This window comes from Anguilla rostrata, chromosome 2, assembly GCF_018555375.3.
Source record: "Anguilla rostrata isolate EN2019 chromosome 2, ASM1855537v3, whole genome shotgun sequence".
Classification (NCBI taxonomy): domain Eukaryota; kingdom Metazoa; phylum Chordata; class Actinopteri; order Anguilliformes; family Anguillidae; genus Anguilla; species Anguilla rostrata.
This window is the reverse complement of record NC_057934.1, coordinates 25965704-25991787: the sequence shown is the minus strand read 5'-3', so window position 1 is coordinate 25991787 and position 26084 is coordinate 25965704. Positions and strand designations below refer to the sequence as shown.

Below are 26084 nucleotides of genomic sequence, written 5' to 3'. Positions count from 1 at the left end.
GGAAATGAATCACTAATTCTACCCCAGGTCTGCTACAGCATTTTAACCCGGCTCGGCAGTGTAAAGATAGCTTGAATTAGCCTAATGTTAGACAATGAATGAGTATGTACATAACGTTACTTTTATAACAACCATTTTTTATTCAGTAAATAGTAAGTGTTTTAGCTACCATGGCCCAGGTGCCAGCTGACTGATGTCACACACAGGCAACTGTTTGGAAGTTGGGAAGTGAGGTCCAAAAACATACCTGCAATTACCACTTCTCGCCATTGGTACCGCCAAAGAGAACGAAACGGAATCTTTGAGATTGCCACTATAATAGAACAAATTTAGGAGAATCATCAACACGCATGAGTGAGGGGGTACTATTGGCATGGCAAAACAGCTCAAGGGGTACATAAGAGAAAAAAGGTTGGGAACCACTGTTGACATTTTTGGCACAGTATATCAGTCAGCCTACAAGAGGGAATCTATATCTGATGCTATGTAGTGATCCTAACAGAATTTGTAGCATAGAGGTAATCAAGCCACTTAGGACTAGCAATCATTCTGCAGTTAGTTTCAATGTATTTTTTTGAAAATTAACAAGGCCTCCTCTACGGCTAGAATTTATCATTTTAAATGAAAATATTAACATAATGAAATAACTAATCCAAAAATGAAGGGCAGCACATTCATTAGAAGGACAATATCAGTCATGAGAAGCAGTGTTATAAAGTGCAATTCCCCTTTAAGTAATATAGACTGGGCACAACTTCATGACTGCAAGACTGTGAATGAAAATTGGGGCAGGTACAAAAGGGTTATTCTTGAGGCATAATGAAAATTTATTCCAAGGTAGGAAAAGTAAGTTGAAGAAGCAGTGTCCCCAGTAGATGAACAAAGCCATATGGGAGAGTTTGAGTGGGAAAAACTGTGGAAGATATATAAGAACTATAGCGCTGAGAGTAATAAGCCTGAATATTGTAATATGCATGCTAAGGTTTAAAAAGAACTATGGGAAGCCGAGAGGCTCTTTGAAAGGCAAGTTGCCCAAGATACAAAAAGTATTCCTAAATATTTCTTTCAATACTGTAGTAGGAAAAGGGAAGTGAAGAAGGATATCAGGTGCATCAGGAATGAAGAAGGGCCATTGCTTTATAAGAATAAAGATATTGCTGATACCTTAAATAATCATTTTGTCAAGAGTTTAACTGGAGAATACACAGGGAGGCATATTCAGTACTCAGAATGTCTTAGCAGATATTGAGATAGAGGATGAAGGAGTACTGGATAAATTATATAAACTAAAGACAAATGAACTAAAGACAGGGTAGCAGGCCCTTATGGCATATATACCCAAGGGTACTCAATGAGTTTGGTGAGATCATCTTTAAACCACTGGCCGGTATTTTTAGACAGTCTCTCCAGAAACTGGAGAAATATCTGAGGACTGGAAGGAGATACGCTGTCGATATATAAGAAGGGGGACCTTCCTGATAAACTATAGGCCTGTCAGTTGCATCACATGTAAAATACTAGGAATCTATAATTAGAGACAAGTTCGTTTGACAAACCTGGTATTCTTTGAAGAAACTACCAAGTATTTTGATTATAACAAGGCTTATTATATATTTAGATTTCCAAAAGACATTTAATAAGGTACCACATTACAGACTTGTTAGCAAAATTAAGAAGGTAGGAATTAGAGGAGCTATTTCAGAGTGGATTTGGAACTGGCTACAGGGGAGAACACAAGGAGTAGTAGGAGAGATTTTATCTGAGCAGGGAACTGTGGGGTCCCACATGGATTGATGCTGAGGCCACTGCTCTTCCTCATTTATATCAATGACCTTGACAGGGACATCGAAAGTACATTAGTCAAATTTGCAGATGATACAAAACTGGGTGGCGCACCTAATAGTTTGGAATCTACTAAAGTTATCCAAGAAGATTTAAGTAAAATGTTACAACCTTTGAGATTCAGTCTGGTAGGTTCCTTACGCAATGCTGATATTCAAATTATATCACAATATTCAATTCATATGTTTAGGAAAAGACATGAAGGGGAAGGCATACGCTATGGGTTTCTTCACGGCAGGTATATCAATTTTCTTACAGAGAGATCAAATTGACCACTGTGCTGTTTCTATTTAACTAGGCTACATTAGATTATGTTACATTTCAGGCATTTAGTAGATGCTCTTATCCAGAGCTTTTACATAGCATATACATTGTATCCATTTATACAGCTGGATATACACTGAAGCAATGCAGGTTAAGTACCTTGCTCAAGGGTGCAACCGCAGTGTCCTACCCAGGAATTGAACCTGTGACCTTTAGGTTACAAGACCAGTTTGTTACCCATAATACTACATTGCCGCCCTACTGCCCCAGGCTACTGTAGCTACCATGCAAACACCACATTTCTATATTGATAGCTAGCCTTGTAGATCCTCTACTGATATACAAACAATTAGTAGGTCTGTTGTACACACAATACCTCATCAAAAACACTTCCATTTAAAAATATGACAAACAGTTTTATTTCTTTGTCATTCATGGTTAAAAAAAAAAGACTGAATCCATGCCTATGTGTTTTTTTCAGACAGAATGTATGTGTGTCTGCATGTATTTTTATGTGTATGCATCTCTCTCTCATAGCCTAGATTTATGTGCATTACTATTATCACTTACCCATAGCAAACACAGTATAATTTTAAAAAAACGTTTAATGGCAGGCCTAGATTTAGCTAGTTTCAATTCTTGACTTATGGGCAGTGCTTTGAAGAACTTGGCATTATACAATATAGTCTACAATATATTCTTTTTATTTAGGCATTCTGACATGAAATGTGTTTTTCATGTGTCATTAAAAAGGTCAACTGCATACGATACCCTCCAAAAGTATGGGAACGGTGGAGTGCATTTAGATTTGAGTTCAAAAGGTGAATATGAGACAAAAGTAGACAATCAGCTTTTATTTCATGGTATTTACATGTGTGAATAAAAACCCATCACCAGTAGTCTCCATAGGGCAACGTGAAAATATAATATTTCAAGTATTGAAATATGATGACGTATGCACTGGAACTTGTATGATGAAGTGGAAGAGCAGCGCCTAAAATACAGTGAAGAAGAAGAGGAAGAAGACTGGAAGAGAAGTGCCGGTGTTGGTACACCATACTTACACAGTCTGAAATCATTGCTTAAAGGAGTAACATGGTGGTTTTCACACTTTCTCGGTTTTATGTGCTATTTGCACAAGAGGCATTGAAGAAACACGATGAGTAAAGTATTAAATATGTCCGTTCTTTATTTTTGGAGAAATATGCCTTTTAAATTTATCGTCCTATTTTCAACCGGTTGAGAATGTTATCGACTTAGTGCGGCACAAGTACAGTAACCACTCCCCTTTCCACACCCCCTAAAGAAATCGTTACCTAAGAGTTGTGGATAAAAAAATAGTTAAAATGAGTTTATATAGCGTACATCGTACTTAGTTTGATCATTACCTAACGTTTAGCTCCCTTATTTGTTGCAGTTGATATCTGATTGTCAGTCCTTCTGTCTCATTCATCTTTTGATCTCAAATCTAAATACCTGAAGTATATATAAGTGTTTAACAAAAATAACAAATTTTACTCTACTGTTCCCATACTTTTGGAGGGCACTGTGTACACTGATAAAGTAATTGGCTTCAGTGCTCATTAGCACATTGAAAAAGAGCGTAGGCCTGGTACTCTCAGCCATTTGATGTGTGAGAAAATACTGATTTCTGTCCAGTGAGACATGGTGTTGTGCTATATGCTGTATGCTATGCGTGGTGTTGTGCTGTATGCGTCTTGTACTGAGGAAGTGTCTGGCTCTTTTGATCCAGTGCGACGGGCAGCACGGAATTATGGCTTGAGAGAAGCGCCGGAAGGAGAGGAATGGACACTGTACTGGACAGACTGTTCCGTCTCGCTAGATCGTGTCATGGACATGAAGCGCTACCAGGTACCACATTGCACTAGAGACCAGTCTGTTCTTTCTCCTCTCCAGTCGAATTGTAGGCTTTATCATTTGTAATAATCAGTGTACCATTGGGTCTAGACCTTGTCAGGGATCAACGCCTGGACCCAATGGAGTAGGAGTGACAATGAGACCCCTAATAAGATTATCTATTAATTTTTTTTTATCTTCTGCTGTAGTTAAATTCAGACTGCATCTGCCTTCTAATCTGAAATGATAATTCATGTGCTATTTGTTAGGCCTGTTGTCAGTTTTCAAGAACTTTGAAATCTTTCCTCAGTGTTTTAGTCTTAACAAGTATTTCCAACAATAGTAGCTGTATCCTCAATAGCTGTGAACATAGCTGTAAACTAAAACTGATTCAGGGTTAAATTGAATTTAAAGGGATACATCCCTCACCATCTCCACCTCAACATTGTAGTTTTTTAATTTCACATGCTACCAGGTTTTGCTTTCTGCTTGTAGAAGATCAACCATTTCCCAGGAATGAGTGAGATCTGTAGGAAAGACCTGCTGGCCAGAAACATGAACCGGATGCTAAAGCTGTTTCCCAAGGAGTACAACATCTTCCCCCGGACCTGGTGTCTCCCAGCAGAGTGAGCATAAAGAGCACGCATCGCTACATTGTGCTACACATTGTGTTCTCACATTAATGTAAGGCCGGAAAAATTGTATTCATAGTTTACTGGATGCCGGGCTTCACTTTTCTCAAAAAAAAAGAAAGAAACTTTCAAGATAACTCATTTTAGTGTTCATTAATTTTTAAACAACATATGCCATACTTTGTGTGGTAATGCAGTATGTGCTTTCTGTGAGCAGGCATGGCAGACCATCCCACTTGTGAAGCTATTTTTAAGATTATTTATTTGTTGCTTTAAGAGAACACTTGTGGTGTGGTTATGCATATTTTTGCTGTTTTTGTTTTTCTTAGTTGGCAATATGGCTGAATCCAGTCAAAATAATACAGGGTTCCCACTGATGCTCCCACTTGCAGCTGATCTGTGTGCTTGTTTTGTTTATGTATTCACAGTCAAAATCAAATCAGCTCATCGTTCTGCAGCTGTTATTTTGGATGGCTAGGGATAGCATATTTTGTGTGCTCTGTATTTTGGAGAAGCTGATGCGATCAGTCAAACATCAAACATCATTGTTTTTCCAGCTAAATGTTAGTGTTCTGCAGGGGTATTGCAAGTTAAACTCAACTCAAAACTGAATCGGATATTCAAAGAAAAACAGTAGCAATTTACCACGCTTTCATTTCTTTGTTTTTGGCTTGACAAATATAGACTCCTGTGTTAATGCAACCTTTGTATATGAACTTAATTGTCATAATGACTGTTGATGAACGTAAACGCATCTTTCATCAAAGCATAGTCAGCTACTGTTAAAGTAATAATCTTGAAGATTTTCATTAAAATAAATGTCTTTTAAGTCACTATCTATCGCTGCATTGGGTAACACAATGGTGATTGAGCCTATTTTTTATATAAATTTATACTATTATTATCATAATTCATGATTAAAAAACTTGGTGTCTGTGGCGACATTCCTGGGAAAAAATCACAAGCGGCGCACAGTTAGTGACGCGTTTTTCTTCACCCATCAGTGGTTGGTCCGCCAGAGAGGGTAGGCGGAACTAACGCAACAGGCTCGCTCTTCAACTCACTTGTGTGTGAGCGGCGTATTGTTTTTTCCGGTGTCTGCATGCGTTACAATAAAAGAGAAAGGGGGGGTTGGGGGAGTTATGGAACCCTAAAAAGTTTTTGTGTAACATGAGAGATCATATTATTTGTTGATGTAGATTTCGTATTACATTTAATGACAATGTAACTTTACTAAATTACATAGCTATTTGCACAGCTAACGCTAGCTAACGGACCACAATCTAATGTCAGCTAACAATTAGAAAAAAAGCTAGCTAACGCTACCGACCGGTACCGACCTCGCAAACCGTCTCTCGAATGCAATGCTACCTTGTTGCAGCGTTGCAATGTAGCTAACTTAAGGCCAGTTTAGATCAATGATTCGCAACGAGACTGGGTGCAACTTGCAAAATTCCAAGACGTCTGATTGTAAACGTTCTAAAACTGCACTTGGCGATTTGACAAGGATGGTCTTTTAAAACCTCAGGGCAGGCAACGGCTCTGCTACTAGCCAGTTCACACCGCTGCAATTTTCTCTGCAACATTCTAAAACCGTTTCGCCTCGTTGCGAATCATTGATCTGAACTGGCCATAACGTTACCGTTATTTACATTACCATCAAGTTCATCAATATATTATAATGATTGGAATAAAGCCGGGGTATGTGGAGCAGAGCCGGGTCTGATTTCTGAAGATGTCATGCAGGAGAAAACTAAATAAAAGAATACGGCAGTATGGATTAGCATTGTTATTATTTTATTACGCTTCCTCATATGTTCCTTCAGCCTTTATGCCCTTTTTGATGAAATCTCCTTTGTTTTTGTTTTATTCTTCTTGTTCTGATTGCTAATTTTACACCCAGCTCAGCTTTATTCTCGAACAGTTTAGCTAGCAAAACCAGAAACACCAGGGGTAACATTTTGCAAGGCAGTTGTTTCAAAAATACCACACAACAATCATTCACGAAAAAGACTGCTTATTGTGCACGAGATACATAATTGCACGAGCCACAAGCAAATCCCGCAAATTCTTCTCTGCAGTGTAAAGATGTTTATACCGGGCAAAAGGTGGATAAAGAACGTTTGCAGAAATTGATCATCACTAATTCTACCCCAGGTTTGCTACGGCATTTTAACCCGGCTCGGCAGTGTAAAGACATCTTGAGTTAGCCTAATGTTAGACAATGAATGAGTATGTACATAACGTTACTTTTATAACAACCATTTTTTATTCACTAAATAGTAAGTGTTATAGTTGGCGTGCCAACTGACTGACGTCACACAGGCGACACTGGTTGGATCCGGTTGGATCTATGGGAAGTGAGGTCCAAAAACACACCTGCAATTACCGCTTCTCGCCATTGGCACCGCCATAGAGAACGAAACTGAAATCTTCGAGATTGTCACTTTAAATTACTTTTCATGTCTTTCAGTGGAGTAACTTTCTGAAGTGACCACTGGGACTCTGAATGGTGCAACGTGATCGTGTTTAGATTGTACGACTACAATGCAATTTTCTACAAACTTGTAGCTCACTGATTTTGATATAAATATATATTTTATATTTTAATCTAGGTATTAAAATGTATAATTAACCGTACATTTACTTGACAATGAACATTTTTGATAATTGTGTTTATTTCTTGTCAGTCATTTTTATGGATTCTCATCTGCAGAAATTTTAGGAGAGGGACTTTGCTGTACCAGAGTCTTCGGCTTGCCAGAAATCTAAAACCATATTTTTGCAACAGATCAACTTTCTTTTTGCTTGCTCACCTCACTTTTCTGGAAATAAAATGTGATAAACTAGTCATCAAATTTGAATGGTCTAATCTTTCTGTAATGTAATATTGTTAATTTAATGTTGTGGAAATGTTAATCACGCTTCAGTTTATCCTTAGGGTGGTCATAGCCTGTAGGATATTCCCTGCCTGCTTAATAGCAAATCTGGTCTGTCATGGGCCTGTGATCTGCTTGTGATTTCATTTGAGCACTGCAATCCCTTGAAACTGTTTTTTTGGTCACTTAACTGCCTGTTTGCAGAGTGAAAGGTGTGGTCAGAGGTCACACATGCTGATGTTTGGCCTTCTGAAGTGATGGAAGATGTTGCAATAATAGCCTAGGTTGTTTGGATTTAAGAATGGGCATTCAAAATTAGGGACAAAACCAGAGGAATTAAATAGCTTCAAATGACTAAAAGTTTTCCTCTACATTTTTCTTCCACATTTTAATTGGAACCCATTTAATTTTTCCTATCATAGGCTGAGGGCACACAACCCATTCTTCCAATGGTCCGTGCTTTTTATGCTATTTTGTGAATTACTGCAGTATATTACATTGTGCATCAACATCAGAAAAAGTAGAAATTAGTAGAATTGATTCCTTCTTATACAAATACATTTCCTTTTAGAAATTGAAATCAATCAGTAGAGTAGTTCCAGTCCAGTTTGTAAAACATTGCTGACAGAGACTCAGAAATGTGTTTCTTTAACTTCAAAATAAGAGGAAATTTGAATACCAGAGGATCAAACTGTCTCTCCCTTTTCTGCAGTTATAGTGACTTCCAGGCTTATGCCAGGGCCAAAAAACACAAGACATACATCTGCAAGCCAGACTCTGGGTGCCAGGGCCGTGGCATCTTTATCACCAAGTCCAACAAAGATATTCGGCCTGGCGAGCACATGATCTGTCAAGTGTACATCTCTAGGGTGAGACTCTGCCACATGGCAAAATTCTGTTTGACTGCAAACACTAGCATACTCACTCACTCCCTCACTCATGTACTCACATCCTCACAACACTATCAGATCAAGCTACTGACATGCACAATACTCCACCGACACACCTCCTCACAGCTCTGGCAAGCCCAGCTAGTGCTGTGCACACTGTGCCAGTCACTTGCCCACTCACCACTTCAGAAATAATAGACTATTACAATATTGACACACGTAATATGCCACTCAGCTATCCACTCACCTACTCATCTAACACTGATAGATCAAAACTCCTGACATGTAGTTACCCTCTCACACTTACCCACTCACATGCACATGCAGCGACCACACAAACCCCTGAGTTGTCATGCTTTCACTAAAACAAGACAGCACCTACTTCTAGATCCAGTGTGAATGCACTTTAAAGTTTTTCCGTAGGTGTAATCCCAATTCCAAATGCGTCACTATGTTACGTCAATATATAGTAAAAATGAGAAGAAGTCACCCTGCTTCCAATCAATGTAGTAAAACCCTGTTGAATTATTGTTCTTATTCCCCTAATTAAAAAATAACTGTATTCCCCAGCCTTTCATCATTGATGGATTCAAATTCGACCTGCGAATCTATGTGCTGGTGACGTCCTGTGACCCCTTCCGCATCTTCCTGTATGATGAAGGGCTGGCACGGTTCTGCACTACGCAATACAACGAGCCAACAAACAGCAACATGGTGAGGGTGTAGGAAGAAGACCATTTCCCCAGGACCAGTACCCATGCCAAGTGCCCATTCATCTAATGGTCACTATAAAGTGTCCCATTCTAACACAGGGAAGGCTATCAGGAAATTACAGGAATAAATCAGGAATTTGAAGTCTCCCAGGTAGTCAGGCTCCTTGTGGTCTACTGCAACCGTGGCTGCACTCGGCTGATTAATCCCAGCCTAGCTTATCTGTCCGAAAACATGTTAGATATAGACAAAACATCTGTTACTGTTCAGAGCATGTGAGCGGAGGAGTGGAGATAATTTGAATGGAGTGTGGAGTGCAGTTTCAAAAGGATGGAGGCTCTGTCATTTTGTTAGCTCCAGTATGAATCAATCCAGTATTAATCGCAAGCTCTGCACATGAGCAGACAAAAAACTTGGCCCAGTAGGCCTACGCTGCTTCGCCCTTTCCCCAACTCCTACATTGTACCAAGCAATTAGCTAAATTTGATCAGTAGTTAAATATTTTTGCAAGGAGACTGACAAATAGGTGCACCCTAAAGGTATGTTCAAAAGGGCAGAATGAACAGAGAAAATGTGGTGGTATGTTCTGCGCAAGCAAAGATTTTCTGTGGAATCTGAAAAGACAGTCATAAAACATGATTTCTTTGTAAACATACAGAGCAAGAGGCTGGCTGGGTAGCTGGATAGCTAGCTAAGCAATTAGGTAAATGTCTATTTGTAGCCAAGGCTTTATTGAAACCTTACTTTTAGAACTTTAGCTAATTTCTGTTCCCGTATCTAATTCATAATGTATTAAATATAGGCAGAATCAAAACTCATCAAAACTTGTATTCTTCAAAGTCAGTTGAAACACTCCAGTAAATCTTGTTTTATTTTAATTGCAGCCTATTCAATTTATTGATTAGAAATGTTAAGCCTGATTTATACTTCTGCGTTGAATCTACGCTGTAGGTACGGCATAGCCACGTCCCCTACGCCATAGCCTACGCCGTCGTGGCGACGCAGAACGCAACAATTGTGATTGGTCCGCTTGGTAGCATCGCATTTCCTCCTACGCATTTCCAACTAGCGTCTTGGCAGTGTATTGCACAGCGATGCAGACAGACCAGCGCACAAGTATAAATGCTCACAACGGCGTAGGCCACTTACGTAGGCTACGGTGTAGGCTCTACGTAGATTCAACGCAGAAGTATAAATCAGGCTTCAAGGTTAAGGTTACCTATCATTTTACAAGGTACGCTGTAAGTATATTGTGTATACTGTAAAAACTAAAGTAATAATTGCACTTGTATGTTCTCCATTACTTTCCTGTTGTTTCCCTATAAATAGACCATTTTCTGTAAAATAAAAAAATGTACCTGCTAAAAAACAGCCACAGTACATTGGCTCTTTTTTGTAAAAGCACACAATGTCTATATACTGAACATAGTTTAGGCCGCTTGTGTTTTCTTTTTTTGTTTGCTTCACGTGAATTTAACAATTTAACCCCTTTCCTTCCCTTCCCTTCATCCAGGAAGATGTTTGCATGCACTTGACCAACTACGCCATCAACAAACACAGTGAAAACTTTGTCCGTGATGATGACACTGGTAGCAAAAGGTAAGCCCAGGTTCCTACTGTTGTGGCATGTTTTCATTTGGAATGTGCACTGTATTTTCCATGTCTGGTCTTGGGGTGGAGAGGAAATAACAAAGGTAGGTTGTTATTTAGGACAATATGTTTAACTTGACTGTTTGTAAAGTAAAATAAAAAATCACAAAAAAATAAAAAATGAAATAAATCGCATTCCAGTAACAGAAATTAATTAATTTTACAAGGAAAACTAATTTTAAAATGTTTCAGTGCATGAAAACATGACAAATGTCCACATGTGGAAGCAAATTGGACAAATCTGTAATACGTACTGTGAGATTAGAAAGACAGTGCTAATGGAATTAAATTATTATACAGTAGTACACTTTCCAGTGTTCAGGGAAAAATCATCTTTGGTCAAACTCATGATGAAGGACTTTTTAAAATATATAAAAAATTTTAATTATTGCTTGTCCTGTGATGGATTGGCAACCTGTTCAGGCTGTATTCCTGCCTCTCACCCACTGCATGCTGAGATAGGCACCAGCCCACTGCAACCCTGACCAGAAATAAACAGATTACATCATGAATGGAAAGATGAATGATAAATTATTCCTTAGTGCAGATAATTTTTTATATATAGAGGGTGTTGACTCACCTGCCTTAGTGTTGTAACTTTGAAATACAATGTGCTGTAGTCATCATTCAAAGGCAGTAATAATCACCATAAATGAAAGATGCAGGTACAGCTGCAATAAAAATGATAGCTCATGGCAGTGTGGAGATATTTGCCAATGCTGGTAACCCAATGGGGCTCTTAGAGTTAAATTGTTTGGGTACTTAAATACATTTGGGTTTTAATTAAAGGCTATAATTAAAAAAAAAGATTATATCCAGGGTTTTTCCAGGGAGTTCCTCTGCAGTTACCAAATCTGATAACCATTTTTTGTCCTTGTAAAAATCATACCTTTAAATCATACCTTTATGTCATCTATTCCTCGTAGTGTCAACATGGTAATAGAGTTGGCTAAAATATACATTACATTACATTACATTTATTTGGCAGACGCTTTTATCCAAAGCGACGTACAAAAAGTGCATTTCATGGTCATAGACAACTGCTAAACACAGGTTCAGTAAGGTACAATACTTATTTTGTACAGCTATTTCTAGCCAAGAACACAGTTTAGTTCACACAGTGAACACTATTCAGACCTATCCTCTGCAAAGCCAACTAGGCAGAAGAATAAGCTACAGTATTAGGACAAATACAAATTACCAAAAAGTGCTGGGATGGGGCAACATGTAACAAGTGTCATGAAAAAGGAGGCGGGGGGGATTTAGAGTGAAATATACAGCGTGGTGGTGGTTAGTCTAGGTATAGTCTGAAGAGATGAGTCTTCAGGCCACGGCGGAAGATGGGTAGTGAGGGGAGGTTCGGAGAGGGACGGGGAGTTCGTTCCACCACTGGGGAGCTAGGGTGGAGAAGCTCTGTGATCCCTTTGGGCGGGTGGGAGGGGTTACAAGGCGCCCTGCTGCCGCAGAGCGGAGTGATCGAGCAGGCACATAGAATCGAGTCATGTCCTGCAAGTAGATGGCTGTCCTGTTGGCAGCAGTGTAGGCAAGGGTCAGTGCTTTAAACCGGATCCTGGCAGCGACCGGTAGCCAGTGGAGTGATCGCAGCAGAGGAGTGACGTGGGAGAATTTGGGAAGGTTGTAGATGAGTCGGACAGCGGCATTCTGAATCATATGTAGTGGCTGTATGGCACAAGCTGGCAGGCTTGCAAGGAGAGAGTTGCAGTAATCAAGGCGAGAGGTCACCGTAGCCTGGACGAGCAGCTGGGTGGAGTGCGTCGTCAGGTATGGTCGAATCCTTCTGATGTTGTACAGAAGGAATCTGCAGGACCGTGATGTTGCCTTGATGTGCTCCTTGAGGTCCAGTTGGTCATCCAGGACCACCCCCAAGCTCTTGGCAGAGTGAGAGGCAGTCACTGTGGTGCCATCAACCGTGATTGAGAGCTCACGAAGTAAGGAGGTCTTGCACGGGAAGAAGAACAGCTCAGTTTTGTTGAGGTTGAGCTTCAGATGGTGGCTGGCCATCCAGGCAGGAAGATATCTTATCATTGACCTGCGTGGCCGAGGGGGGGAAAGAGAAGAAGAGTTGTGTGTCATCTGCATAACAATGGTAGGAGAAGCCATGTGAATTAATAACTGAATATAGTGTCAGACCATGCCCCTGCCCCCTTCTCTTTTTCACCATTTAAAATATGTGGCTTTCTTTTGATCAGTCAGTTAAGTTTGGGCAACTTGGAAGGAAGTAGTTTTTGTAACAATTGGAAAGTTGCATCTGAGTCCTGCATCTAATGTCAGGCTACGGGATTGTAGGACCCAAATGCAGAGTGAAAAAACTCAGAACTCCAATAGGTAAACTTAAACAAGGACTTTACTTCAAAACCAGAAACAAAAACAGGAAACCAAGCGCAGGGCAAATCTAAAAAAACACTAAGCGATTCTTCAAGAAAACAGAAAAACTGGTGAAATTCCAAAACTCCCAAAAAAAACGTAGGACAGAACTTGGACAGGGCAGAACACACGGACAAAAACACAAGCGGAAATGCAGGCAGAAACACACAGTTACTAAAGCCGGGCACCCACCGCGTAAGCAGCACAGCGAAGCCGCATGGCGCGGCGCGTCGTGTGCCTACACGGGTTCCGCTTGTGTTGCGCAAAGGTTAAAGCTCTATATTCCTAGTAGCTCTTGCAGTCTGCAGTGGGATTACTTTGTGTATTTCACGTTTCTTCACGACTATTGATTATGGGTAAGTGAATACTTGGTGAGAGACCTTTTTTAGTTTGTTAACATTTTGTTAACTCATGTAAATACGTGAGAAAGTAAACACTTTAAAGAATTACCATAAGCTTAAATCGCAACATAGCCTACATAATAATCAATCTCAAACTATTAATTTATTTGGTTGGTTAACAAGCATGCCAACTTTATGAAGAATATGTAATGATCATAATAATAATAAATAATAATAAATAATCCGTAATCAACCATTGTAATCAACCATCATCTTTTTATTCACGTCAAAACATTTAAATGATCAGATTTAGTAAAATCAGCTAATCATCAAAAAGATAGCGTAACAGTTTAAACTTGAAGGGATATGAACACCACAACGCCATGAACACCGGAAGCTTTGAAGTACAAGTGCAATAAAGGTTTGCTTACAACTTCATTTATAAAACAGGCGCATTGTCATCGGCAAGACCACTAATTAATCTGATTTTTTAAAGCTCTGTGGATTATCTTATTTTTATTAACAAGCCCTTTTTGAAAGGATGGCGAACGAAGACATCGGAGAAGTCACATAGGCTGAGCAATGGTTGGTTAAAAACTACCTTCCAACACTTCGAGCTAACAAACCGCTGCTCAGTGCATTCACTTCTACATCATTCAATAGGCTACGTCTTTCTGTGGTGTATTTTCAAATTTATTTTGCCTTTTTCCCAGGTTCCAGTTTCATTTTTTTTCTGCAAGGACAATACAAAAAACGAAAAGTATTTTTTAGCTGCTTATAAAATATCTGGTTTTATCTTGTTCTCCACTACTGCAAGAGGGAACTAGGGACACACCCCCAGTAATATAAGGATGAAATATAAATCAGAGCATGTATACCTAGCATTTTAGAGCATATTTCTGTGTATAAACAGGTTATCCTGACATGCGACAAGCCGAAAAAATAGAACAGAAGCTAAAAACTACGCTTCAATTCACTTGTGTCGCACAAGTTTCGCACCCGGTTCGCGCCACGTTCGCGGCTGGTGTAGAGGACGTCGCTGGCTGCTGTTGTACTAACAGTACTTCAACTACGCTTCACTTACGCGCGTAGTACGCGCGTCGTGCGCTCGCGGCCGCTACGCGTGCGGTGCGTGTCCGGCTTCAGTCTGCTGATCAACATTTCATCTCTAGTTCCTTTGGACTATTCTGCTGTCTTTTTGTTTCTGCATTTTGGATTACTTTGGGACAAAAGCTGTGGTTTGGTATCTTATTCATTTCTTGTGTGACTGTCCATGTCTGTAACCTTTCAAAACTTAATAAATTTCTTAATTTTCATCTGGTTGTGAGTTGTACATTTTGAGAAAGTTTGATCCAGGTTGAACAGGTTGCTCTACCTATCAACAAATTTGTCGATTTGATTGATAATTCATATCTTTGATAATAATTACCAAATTAAATCAAATAAAATATTTTATGTGTTGGGTAAGTGAGGTGTTTTAATGGGTGTGTTCGCTTGTGTTCGGTATTCAGAGTGCCGGACGTCAAATGAGGGTGTTAACAGTTAAAACTGCTGGGTTCAGAAATTTAACATATTTCAATTACTCCTCACCTTGCTGATATAATTGGTTCCACCGAGATAGGATATTGAGCAGACTGTGGTAAACTACATCAACTGTACAATCTCTTGTGAAATTAAGTCTGAAAATTCAGTTGTAACCAGACATGGGCCAGTCACAAAGGTGAGAGATGAGGGAGCCTCTGTTACTGATCCCAGGTCTAAAGGGGAGATTTGCACTGATTGCCTTGTTTTTGAGAGAAGAGGAGAGAAATTCCATGAGCACTATCCATGCCTTGATGGACTATGGGAGTCAATAGATGACCTTAGTAGGACACAGTTTAAAACATTGTACCTCCTTGTTCTGGGGTATCATAGGATGGGTACCCCAATGTTGAGGTATTTTGCTGCAGTCTTTCTGGAGAACTACAATCACATGTGGAGCCATGGACTCCACTGCACAGAAGTGTGAAAGTGGAGAGACTAGGACAGTTTCCTTTTCCTCCCATGGAGTTCTGCCATGGATATACTGATGGAGATGCATTTCCAGGACATCATTGATACCATAGCGGAAGCCTGTGAAACAGCCAAAACCAGTCTCACAAGGTCCCTGGAGTTCTCCTGGATGCGCAGTCGCAGGGGGTGGGGTCAGACCACGCAGCGGACATGGCATATAAAACACGCAGGAGAGCATGGATGAATTCTAGCTTACTGTTTTAATGAACATCTCCCAGCATATGGCTTCCATTGTCCTTACTTCCTGGTTCCTGTATGTCACTTCCTTTCTACCCTACAACCACACAGCTGGTAATACCAATACACAAAGGTTACAGTGACACCAAGTGGTGTAATAGGAAATATAACTAAAGCATAATAAAAGCATTAGAAGACACAACAGACTGCTCTTGGGAGATGTCTGCATCGTCCCCCATAGAGAGCAACAGACTACCAGAGGAAACGAGTAGACTGCAGGAGGTGGGAACAGCCATTGCAGACCATTCATTACATTACATTACAAGCATTTAGCAGACACTGTTATCCAGAGCGACTTACATTGTATCCATTTATACAGCTGGATATATACTGGAGCAATGCAGGTTAAGTACCTTGCCCAAGGGTACAACGACAGTGTCCTAGCGGGGAATTGAACCTGCGACTTTTAGGTTACAAGACTAACTCCTTACCCATTATACTACATTCCCCCCGACCAGTAGAGGAGGCCTGCGCACCGCAGGAGGTGGAGCTGACGATCACAGTCAACTCCCCATGGCCAGGAGAGGGGACCGGCACACTCCAAAAGATGGAGATGAATCTCCAGGGCCATCATACTCAGACGGGACAAAGGACCAGATGCTATAAACACTTCCTCAAGTGGTAAAAGCCCTCCTGCTGTTGCCCCGCAGCATGGAGAGTACCTGGGGGAAAACCATGGGCTTCCCTCACCACTCCAGCGGCCAGTGAAGAGGAGAAACCTGCCCGAGGGACTGCAGCGGTTCATCCTGACGGCCAGATGCAGGCGAAAAACTTAATTCTGGCTTTTTTTAAGCCAGTCTTGGAGTAGGGGCTTCTTTGCGCGACAGCCTTTCAGGTCATGGCGATGTAGGATTCTCTTAATAGTGGATGTAGATACTTTGGTACTTGATGCCTCCAACTCCTTCACCACAACCTCCAGTTGTTGTCTTGGGGTTCAGTTTAACCTTTCGGACCAAAGTTCGTTCAGCCCTGGGAGTTAATTTGTGCCTCCTCCCTGAACAATGCAGTGTGGTCCCAAGATTTTTATATTTGCATACAATTGTTTGTACAGATGATTGTGGTACCTTCGGTTGTTTGGAAATTGCTCCTAAGGAGGAACTGGACTTGTGGAGGTCCACAATTTTTTTTCTGAGGTCTTGGCTGAGTTGCTTGGATTTTCATATGGTATCAATGGCAAACAGGCAGTGGCTCTAAAGGTAGGCCCTTAAATACAGCCACAGGTGCCAATTAACCCCTAATTAACTCCTAATTATGACAATTGGCCAATCAGAAGCTTCTAAAAAGTCAATTCATCAATTTCTGGAATCTTCCAGACTGTTTAAAGAGACAGTCAATTTGGTGTATGTAAACTTTTGATCCACTGGAATTCTGATGTAGTGAATTAAAGCTGAAATAAATCTGTCTCTGATCAATTGTTTTAAAACAAAGTAGTAAACAAAGTAGATGCCCTAATTGACTTGCCAAAAGAAATGTATGGTAATTTGAAATGTGAAAAAATGAGTTTGTATATCTTTAGCCTAGGTGTATGTAAACCTTTGATCTCAACTGTATATTAGCTTGAGTTCAGTATATAGTAAAAGTATCAGTCAAAGAAAACATAAAAAGACATGGCAGAAATGTGAACTTTTAAAATATGTGGTAAAAATGAAGAGTGCATCAGCATGTCACATTGTCATTTGATTTTTACCAGACCTGGGTAAAATACATTTATGCTTTGGATTCAAATACTTTTCTACGCTTTACTGATCTTGTCTGTTGTATTGGAACCAATGAAATACTCTCAAAAAGTGCAAACCCCACCTTATGGTCATATTGGAGGCTAAATTACACCAGGCAAGATCAATAGAGCACAGAAAAGTATCTGAATCCAAAACAAATACGTACCCAGGTCTGATTTTTGCATAGCTGTAGAAAAACTGATTTGCCTTGTAGAGATCACATGTCCTGTAATGGTTACTGCAAGATTACTGGTTTTGTGGACTTTTGAGTTTCATTCACGAAGACGGATTACAGGCTGGGTCAATGGAGCCAGAACCTCTGGGCCTCTGACCTGGGGGGCCAGGGACAATCTACTGCGAATGAAAAATTTATAGACGTATATAGACAGTCTTTCAGGGTACAGTTACCCCAAGCAAAAGGGTTTCACCAACCCGTGTGAATTTCAAGTTTTATAACGGTTTTCACTCTGCTACTGTAATCTTTACAGTGGCTTCAATGAACCTTGACTGAGCTGCTTGCTCAGCACACATTGTAACATTTGATAATGTATGATTGGACAACTTGTGGCCAGATTAGATCAGGAGCTCCAAATTAAATGAAAAGAAGAAAGAGGAGTGAAAACTTTACAAGAGGCAGTTGAAAATGCAACTCAGGCAAAATGTGCATGTCAAGCTGCTAAATTAACCTTACCACTACCTCAAACTAACAATACAAGATGCGTGGTTCCTGCAGTCAGTTAATACTCTTTCTAACTCTGACATGCATCTATGCAAAGTTGCGCAGGATCTCACTGATACTCTAGTGGACTTGAGCAGAGATGCGAAGACTTTGAAATTCCAAATGATTAACAATGAATGTTTTTCTTACTATAATACATTATTGAGCAGTCTCACAGATCCCCCTCACCATATAGCAGGAACCAGGAGTGAAATCCTTCTTCTAGGAGCGCTACTCAGTCTCCTGACAGGCGGTCAGAGTTCCGTCACTCTTCTCTAGGGTCAAACCGCTGACAACAGTACTTCAAGTAGCAATAGGGACAAGCATTGCTCAAAACATGGGGAACCAAAGAAGGAAGACTCACACATTGCAGAATAAATAAAAGAAAGCCTCTAAGAGAAGAGGCTGTCAAATCTAAATATTTTATTCAACCAGCCAAAAGTGCTAAGTGCAAAACAGTGATGAATGTTTTGATCAAAAGAGTATCATTGTCATAAAACCACAGAGAAGCACACCAATACTTATTATTCACAGGGCTATTTACAGGTGGTGCTAATTGGCCATTGATAAATAATGGCTACAGTCCTGGGGACAGTACTACAAGAAAGATATAGAGGCTCTGGAAAAGGTTCAAAGAAGCACAACCAAATTGATTCCTGGTATGAAAGATAAAAGCTATGAGGAAAGACTTAAGATGCTTAATCTCGTCAAGCTGAAGATGAAGAATATTTGAGATATTTGGAAAAGTTTCTGACTACCTGCTGGCTTTACAATTGCGGGTATAGGGACAATCCAAGGTTCATGGTTTAAAGAAAATAAAATACACTTCATGTGACTCCAAAGCAGGTTGTACAAGCGCGTCATGTCTCCTAAGGTTGAGCATTACAGTATATATTATCTGATTATTTTTTTAAAGATGTTTGGTGCAATCCCCACGTGCAAACTGAAAACCCATAACAACCAATAACAAATCAACAACATTGAATATAGTTGAATACAAGTTGAATACAAGTCAATCAGTGCAATTCCAACTCATGAGGGAAAATGATCAAATGGTCATTTTCACCAACTACCTTTAGACAACCCAGTTATACTCAAAATGGCTAGTTGCCATTCTGACAGGATATCATCACACCAGTTTACCTTTGCTCTTTGACCTCTCAGCCTCTATCATTTTGCTGCTCCTCATCAGCAAATTCAGGCTTGGATAAGTAAGGTTTGGCAAAGAGGCTGAAACTCACTTCTGTTTCATAGCATGGTATAATAATAGCTCCAGTTTCAATTTGTTAGTAGTTTGGCTGAGGAATGCAAAGCAGTGCAGTGGGCTACTCCTTAATCAGGTTAGCTGCATCTAACCTAAAGCTGTTTTCTCTATTTGTGGTATGATGTTCACATGTGCTGAATTACATTTTTAAAATCTCTGCTTCCTTTGAAATGTAGGTGCCTATGTATTCTGTATAACCTTAGTATGGTAATCCTTCAGGTTCATCCACACAGAGGTATTATACATATCATGCTTGGCATCACTATTTTATCTTGAAGCTGATTTCTTCACTGTAATATTCAGTAAAAAAAACCTAGCCTTTTAAATTGATATCACTATGGAAAAGGGAGACTGCTGAGAAAATAAAAATTGCCTCTTATTTTGCCAAAAAGGAAACTGTCCACCTTCAACAAGTACCTAGAGGTAATGCGGTATGACAAGGAGAAGATATGGGCTGATATTGAGGACGTGATCATCAAAACGCTAATATCAGCCCACCCTATCCTGAAGCACAACTACCATACCTGCTTCCCCAACCATGCCTCTGGGAGTGCTTGCTTTGAGATCCTGGGCTTTGATGTGCTGCTGGACCATCGGCTGAAGCCCTGGCTTCTGGAGGTAAGCTCATTCGTCAGTTCTGCCTTAGTGTTCATATTATTACACAGATATCAGAGTTAGTGTCATCATTCACTTTCTGAATACAAAATAATTTCAGTTATTGGACAAATCTTTTTTTGGACAAATTTCTCCACAATAAGGCAATAATTGTGGAGAAATTTCTTTTGTGAAATTTCCCATCAACAAGTTCTGATTTGTTAATGCAGTGAGTCAGATACTGTGGGCTACTGCATCACAATCTTCCAAAGTGTTCAGTGTGAACGGTCCACTTCTGTACATATGTGATCTGTTATTGTCTTCTCTCCTGATTTCTCCTATTGGATTTTGTGCATTTTAAAGTTTAGACATCACTGAATTTAATCACCCAGTCATTTGACAATGCTATAGATTGTTTTATATATTTTTAGATTGTTTTATATAGTACAGCATTTCTTTTGTATGAACTGCCGTATGGGTAAGTTCAGGTCAATTCAACACATTTTTTGACTGCATTATCACGGATTTTAATGAGATCTGACGTGCTTATTTGGTCTTATGAGATACCCCAGTAAATGACACTTGTTTCTGGTCATTCTAAAGGGAGATATGGGCAAATTAGCGTGCCTCCATGACTTTGACTTGCCATATCTATAGATCAATGGTTCTTATATCATTTTAGAGGTCTTTTCCAACTGTAATGTTGCCCCCATATATATATTTTACACGATACATACATTGTCATTTCACTGTTTGAGAGAAAATTATTTTCTTTGCTGCAGTAGCATACATGCTCACCAGAGGCGTGCTGTGGGAGTTTGAATGAAATGGGCCTCAATGAGCAGAGGCCACGATAATTTTTGAAAACGTGTTAATTGTAAGTGTCACATACCAGAGTGACACCCCTGGGAGGGAGATATGGCAGTTCCAGGAAACACTGTTGGTTGCCACATGGAGAGAGAGAGACTGCACCCACACTAACACAAAACACAAAAGACAAATAAAAGAAATGAACAAACATCTTCACCCTCCCCCATCACTAGTTCCAGGCGAAAACAACAAACTAAAATAAGAAAGACTAAAGTAAGTAAAACCAAGCAACCACTTTTCAGTGCACCGCTTGTAGCTGGCCCGTTTTCCACCAGAGCAGCTCCTCTTCATTCCAGTGGCGGTTTACTTTCTCTGTCATATTCAAAGAAACAAATCCAAAACCAAACCAAAGAAAAATCATTAACGTGCTCTCAGTGTGAGCTCCTGGTCTCAGCCCTGAACTGTGGAGAGAAACACACCTTTAACCCCTTCACACACATGCCAAATCTGCCCAATCCTTGCCCATTTAGGAGGTACCTTATTTTAATACAATTAGTTTGCAATGAAATACTGAGAGATCCCATATATAAAACAGGTTAAACTATACCATGTCCTGGATAAAAAAACTCCTTGACTACAGGTGCGTAAAATCTAAGGGTGGATATGCAGAACTACTAAAGATATATGAAGCAAAAAGTAAGCAGTGTACCCAGTGTCTCCAAATCTATCCAAAATTATGCATTGCTGTAAATCACAACATAATCATGTATTTCACTACAAATCAACTGTTTTGACTAAAAAAACTCACTTTTGCATCATTTTCAAGTGGGAATTACAAGCTTTCAGTCAATGCAGTGGTCTTAAATATCTACAGTATGTAATGTTTTCTTGTATGGGGATGGGACAACGTTAAAACCCGTCTGTCACGTTTTGGTTCCAGCTCACGTCACATCCGGCGCTTGAAACAAACCCTACTGAGCTACTGACAGACCTACCAACGAACGCTTACATTACGATATTGAAATATCCTCATTATAAAATGCCACAAACCTATTTAAAGACACTCAATTAAAAAAATAACGTATATACCTGAAATATTTTGAGCAGTAACACTTACATATGAACAATGAAATTCTAGTCTGTGTTCAGTAGATAGAGGCAAAGAATCAATGGTGTCGCGCTCCTCTTCTGACTTCGTACCGAAAACAGTGTCAGCTAGGTCCATCAGCAAACATATACCTTAGTCATGCTTAGAAGTTCTCAAGAATAAGCATATTTTTCAAGAAAGGATTAAACTCATTGATAAAGTTTCACCTGGTGCAGTGTCTTTTACTGCTACCACAGAGTGAATGCGTAAGGCGGCGATAATGAGACAAAACTTTCGGTTATGTTGAGCTATAAAATGCTATTCCAAAAGTGAAATTAGACATTAGACATGTCTGCAGTCACATCATCGTTGAAGACAAGTGAGCCCGTTCCACTGGCAGCCATACAGGCCCAAGCCATAACACTCCCTCCACCATGTTTCACGGATGAGGTGGTATGCTTTGGATCATGGGCATTTCCTTTTTTTCTCCACACTTTCCTCTTTCCATTACTCTGGTACATGTTAATCTTTGTCTCATCTGTCCACAAGACTTTGTTCCAGAACTCTTGGGGCTTTTTTAGGTGCTTTTTAGGAAACTGTAATCTCGCCATTCTGTTCTTCAGGCTTATCAGTCGTTTGCATCTTGTAGTGTACCCTCTGTAGTCCTGCTGGTGTAGTCTTCTACGTATGGTAGACTTTGACACATCTACACCTGCATCCAGGAGAGTGTTTTTGATCTGTTGGGCTGTTGTCAGAGGGGTTTTCTTCACCATAGAGAGTATTCTCCGGTCATCCACTACAGTGGTCTTCCTCGGTCTACCGGGTCATTTGACATAATTGAGTTCACCAGTTGTTTTTTTCTTGTTAATGATGAACCAAACTGTTGACTTGGGCATGCCCAGGGTTTTTGCAATGTTCCTGATTGATTGATTTTCATTTCTGAGCCTTATGACAGCCAACTTAATTTGCATCGACACTGCTGTCTTCCTCATGTTGTCACACCCCAACAACAATCTCCAAAGGCAATTGCAAAGTCTAGAATCAAGACTAGACATCAACAGCTCTCTTCTGCATTCACTAACGACACAAATGAATACACCTGCCTAACGAAACATCTGTGAAGCCAATTCAAACAAATATTTAAAATGGAGGGACCATGTACAAAAGGTGCTGTCATTTCTAAACGGTTCATCCGATATGGATGAAAATACCCTCAAATTAAAGCTGACAGTCACTTCAACTGTCATTGTGTCCTTTCAAATTCAAAGTGCTAGAGTACAGAACCAAAATAACAAAAAATGTGTCACTGTCAAATGAATTATGGTGCTCACTGTGTATCCATCTACAGTAACTTAATAGTCTAGGTAGCTCCAAGGAAGTAAATAGCTGAACAGTGCAGTATTTTGATGTACTATTACAGGGAGACACAAAAGTTTCTGATAAACATAGCCCGACAGGCCTCAACAAACTTTGCTGAATGAATATCTAGCTAGCTTGTACTAATCTCAGAAGGTATACACTGGCATTGCAAATGAGTGTGCATTTCACAGACAGATTGTCCAAGACAATAATTGACCACTGAATCTTGACAGGGACATCTTTACATGTTAACCAATGGTAGGATTGTATATGCATTCCATTTGAATACTTTCTGGCCATTGTTGGCTTTATCTTGTTGCCATGTTGGAATATGAATTTTTGTTGATGAAAGAATATTCTCATGATAGACACTTTTGTCCAGTTTGTTATGCTTGGTCAGTATAGTTGCAGATGAGATTGGGTGTGGGCTGATTATTGTTAAATGGATGAACCATGCGGCATTTGTGGCACTTAGAAACTCTGTATTTGGCATAGTTGTAGTGTTTTGTTAACTGTTCAAGCTAAAGCACAAAGTTTGTTGTTTCCACTCATAGAATGGAGCATTGAAGCAATGAATGTCTCAGTTCAGCAATCTCAGGAGGTCTGCTTCCTGGCCACTAGGGGGCTTGTGTGAAGGAGTTAAGGTCAGGTCAGTGCATCTGTAAGAACTGTCATGCCTGACTATCATATCTTACCCCCAAGAAGGACAAAACTCTCAGTCAGACACTTCCCATAGTGACTTGGCAGACAGATGAATCTACTGATTGTTGAATCTCCAATACAACCAAAGAGAGTTATCCAGGAATCATTCGTGCAACATAAACCATGGAGAAGTGAAACCAGCATGAAGTTAGAAGTTGTCACTGGCTACCCTGTCAGTTCATATCAAGATGAAGGGAAGGACTAGCTCCAAGAAAAGTTCAGTTCTTGACCTTGAAAAGTGAAAAGGTTCAAGTCCTAACTGTATTGCCAAAGAGTTGGAGTGCGAGGAGAATTGTTACGTCCCTCCGCCTCAGGTGGGGGCGCTGGCCGTTTGGACACATGCGTTTCTCTTGTTACAGGTAATTGAGAGCACCTGTGGCGGTGCCCTTTTAAGAAGCCTGGAGTCGGCTTCTCAAGAGATGGGGGCTCTTTCTCCTCACCTCTAGACCACGGCCGGGTCTTGATTTTATCTTATGTTTTGCAGCTATTTTGGTATTCCGTATGTGCAGTTAAATAAAGTTATTAGTTATTTTTGGGAAACCTTGGTTTTGGCTTCGTTATGTTTGCGGGGGCTTGAGAGCAACCGTAACAAGAATCAAGGAGGAATTTGAGCCTTCAAATTGCATGGCACAGAAAGCTAGGATGTTGGTGAAGGAACGTAGCATTTTAACAATGCCTAATCCAAAGCCTAAAGAGGTCTTTGCCACAAACACAGATGAACTTTTAAAGGACTTCTGCTTGTCAGAGACTGTCAGCTGGGAGATGTCTGGAATGAAATATTGTATATCAGTGAACGTTGACGGTGAGTGGAAGCTGATCCAAAAGAGACTTGTACCTTCGAGAGGCTTTTGAACATTGCAAAGAGGAGCACCCAGACCTGAAAATTTGTTTTTCAAAATTTGCTGAACTCCGACCCAGACAATGTGTTCTTGTTGGATCCAGTGGAACATATTCTGTGTGTGTGTGCGTGTGTGTGTGTACAATGCATCAGAACGTTAAGCTCACATTTGATGGAGTACATACAACCACAGAGTACATTTCACTGGCATACTCGGGAGTCTCTTCAACCAGGGACATTCTTCGTTGTGGCGGATCTTGCAGAGTAGTAGTTTCGTAGTTCAGGATGGAGGCCAGTCGTTTCATTGGAACAATCTTCAGGCAACTATAAATCTCTTTGTCTGGTACTATCAAGGAAAAGTGAAATTGGAGAAGGCTTCATTGTCTTCTTGGATTGTAACACACTTGACACTGTTCACCTTTTTCAAAAGCTGCTTGTTCAGTTCCTTGATAAGACCACTGGGCATCCAAATCAGAAGAAGCACAAATTGAGAGTATTTAATCTCCATTTTTGAAAGCAGTTTCGGGTTTAACTGTTTGCTTACTTGTTGGGCTATTTACGCTCTCTGATTGGATGATGATTCCTGCTGTCTCTGAGCTGATGATGCTCCTTTGTTTGGATTGCATTATCTCAGTATGTATTTAAGACTGCCCAGATTTGGGCTTCATTTGGAGAGATTTTGGCTTAATGCCAAGAAAGTGCAGTGGCAGGTCAGCAAGTGTAGTTGGAGTAAGGCTAAAGACAAGTGCGTGAAATTCAGTTGATTTGTGTGTGGTGCCTGCTCACACAAACAAACAAAGCTGTGCATTCCCTGTTGAATTGATGAGTAAGAGGAGAGAGACAGTACATATGTAAAATCTCAATCGACATAGAGGGAGCAAGGGAAGGGAGAAGCAATATTTGAACTTAAAAAAAAAAATATTGCACTTAATATTACTTTAACTACTTTCTCCATTTCGTGTTTTGCTTGTTCTGCACATTTTAGCGCTTTTCTCAATGTGACTAATATGCCTTGGTGGATTTTCCCTTACCTATATAACAAAACCAATGTAAATTTGAAATAAAAATGTTGAAATTAATACAGTTGTGTCCTTTAATTCAAGAAAATTACATCATCTTTATGAAATTAGGTCACTTTGGGTGCTGAAATCCACGCTGTAATGCTGGATGAGCCTGACGCCACTGGGGGTTAGGTTTGGTGGTTTAAGGTAGTAAAAAAAGTGCAGCGCTTCTAGTATTAACTTCATTACATCA

The 26084-nt window shown here is 40.0% G+C and overlaps 1 protein-coding gene across 4 annotated transcripts in view; it reads left to right on the top strand.

The window, feature by feature from the left end:
* The window catches only part of ttll6 (tubulin tyrosine ligase-like family, member 6), a 77595-nt gene that overhangs the window by 23294 nt on the left and 28217 nt on the right, over window positions 1–26084 (top strand). For 3 of the 4 annotated variants that reach the window (XM_064324457.1, XM_064324456.1, XM_064324458.1), the window contains exons 4-9: window positions 3860–3978; window positions 4459–4589; window positions 8187–8343; window positions 8935–9078; window positions 10589–10674; window positions 19833–20058. In XM_064324457.1, coding sequence (XP_064180527.1) covers window positions 3860–3978; window positions 4459–4589; window positions 8187–8343; window positions 8935–9078; window positions 10589–10674; window positions 19833–20058 — 863 coding nt within the window. Of the gene's footprint in view, window positions 1–3859; window positions 3979–4438; window positions 4590–8186; window positions 8344–8934; window positions 9079–10588; window positions 10675–19832; window positions 20059–26084 lie in introns of all 4 variants that reach the window. The other variant, XM_064324459.1, reaches the window with a different exon arrangement.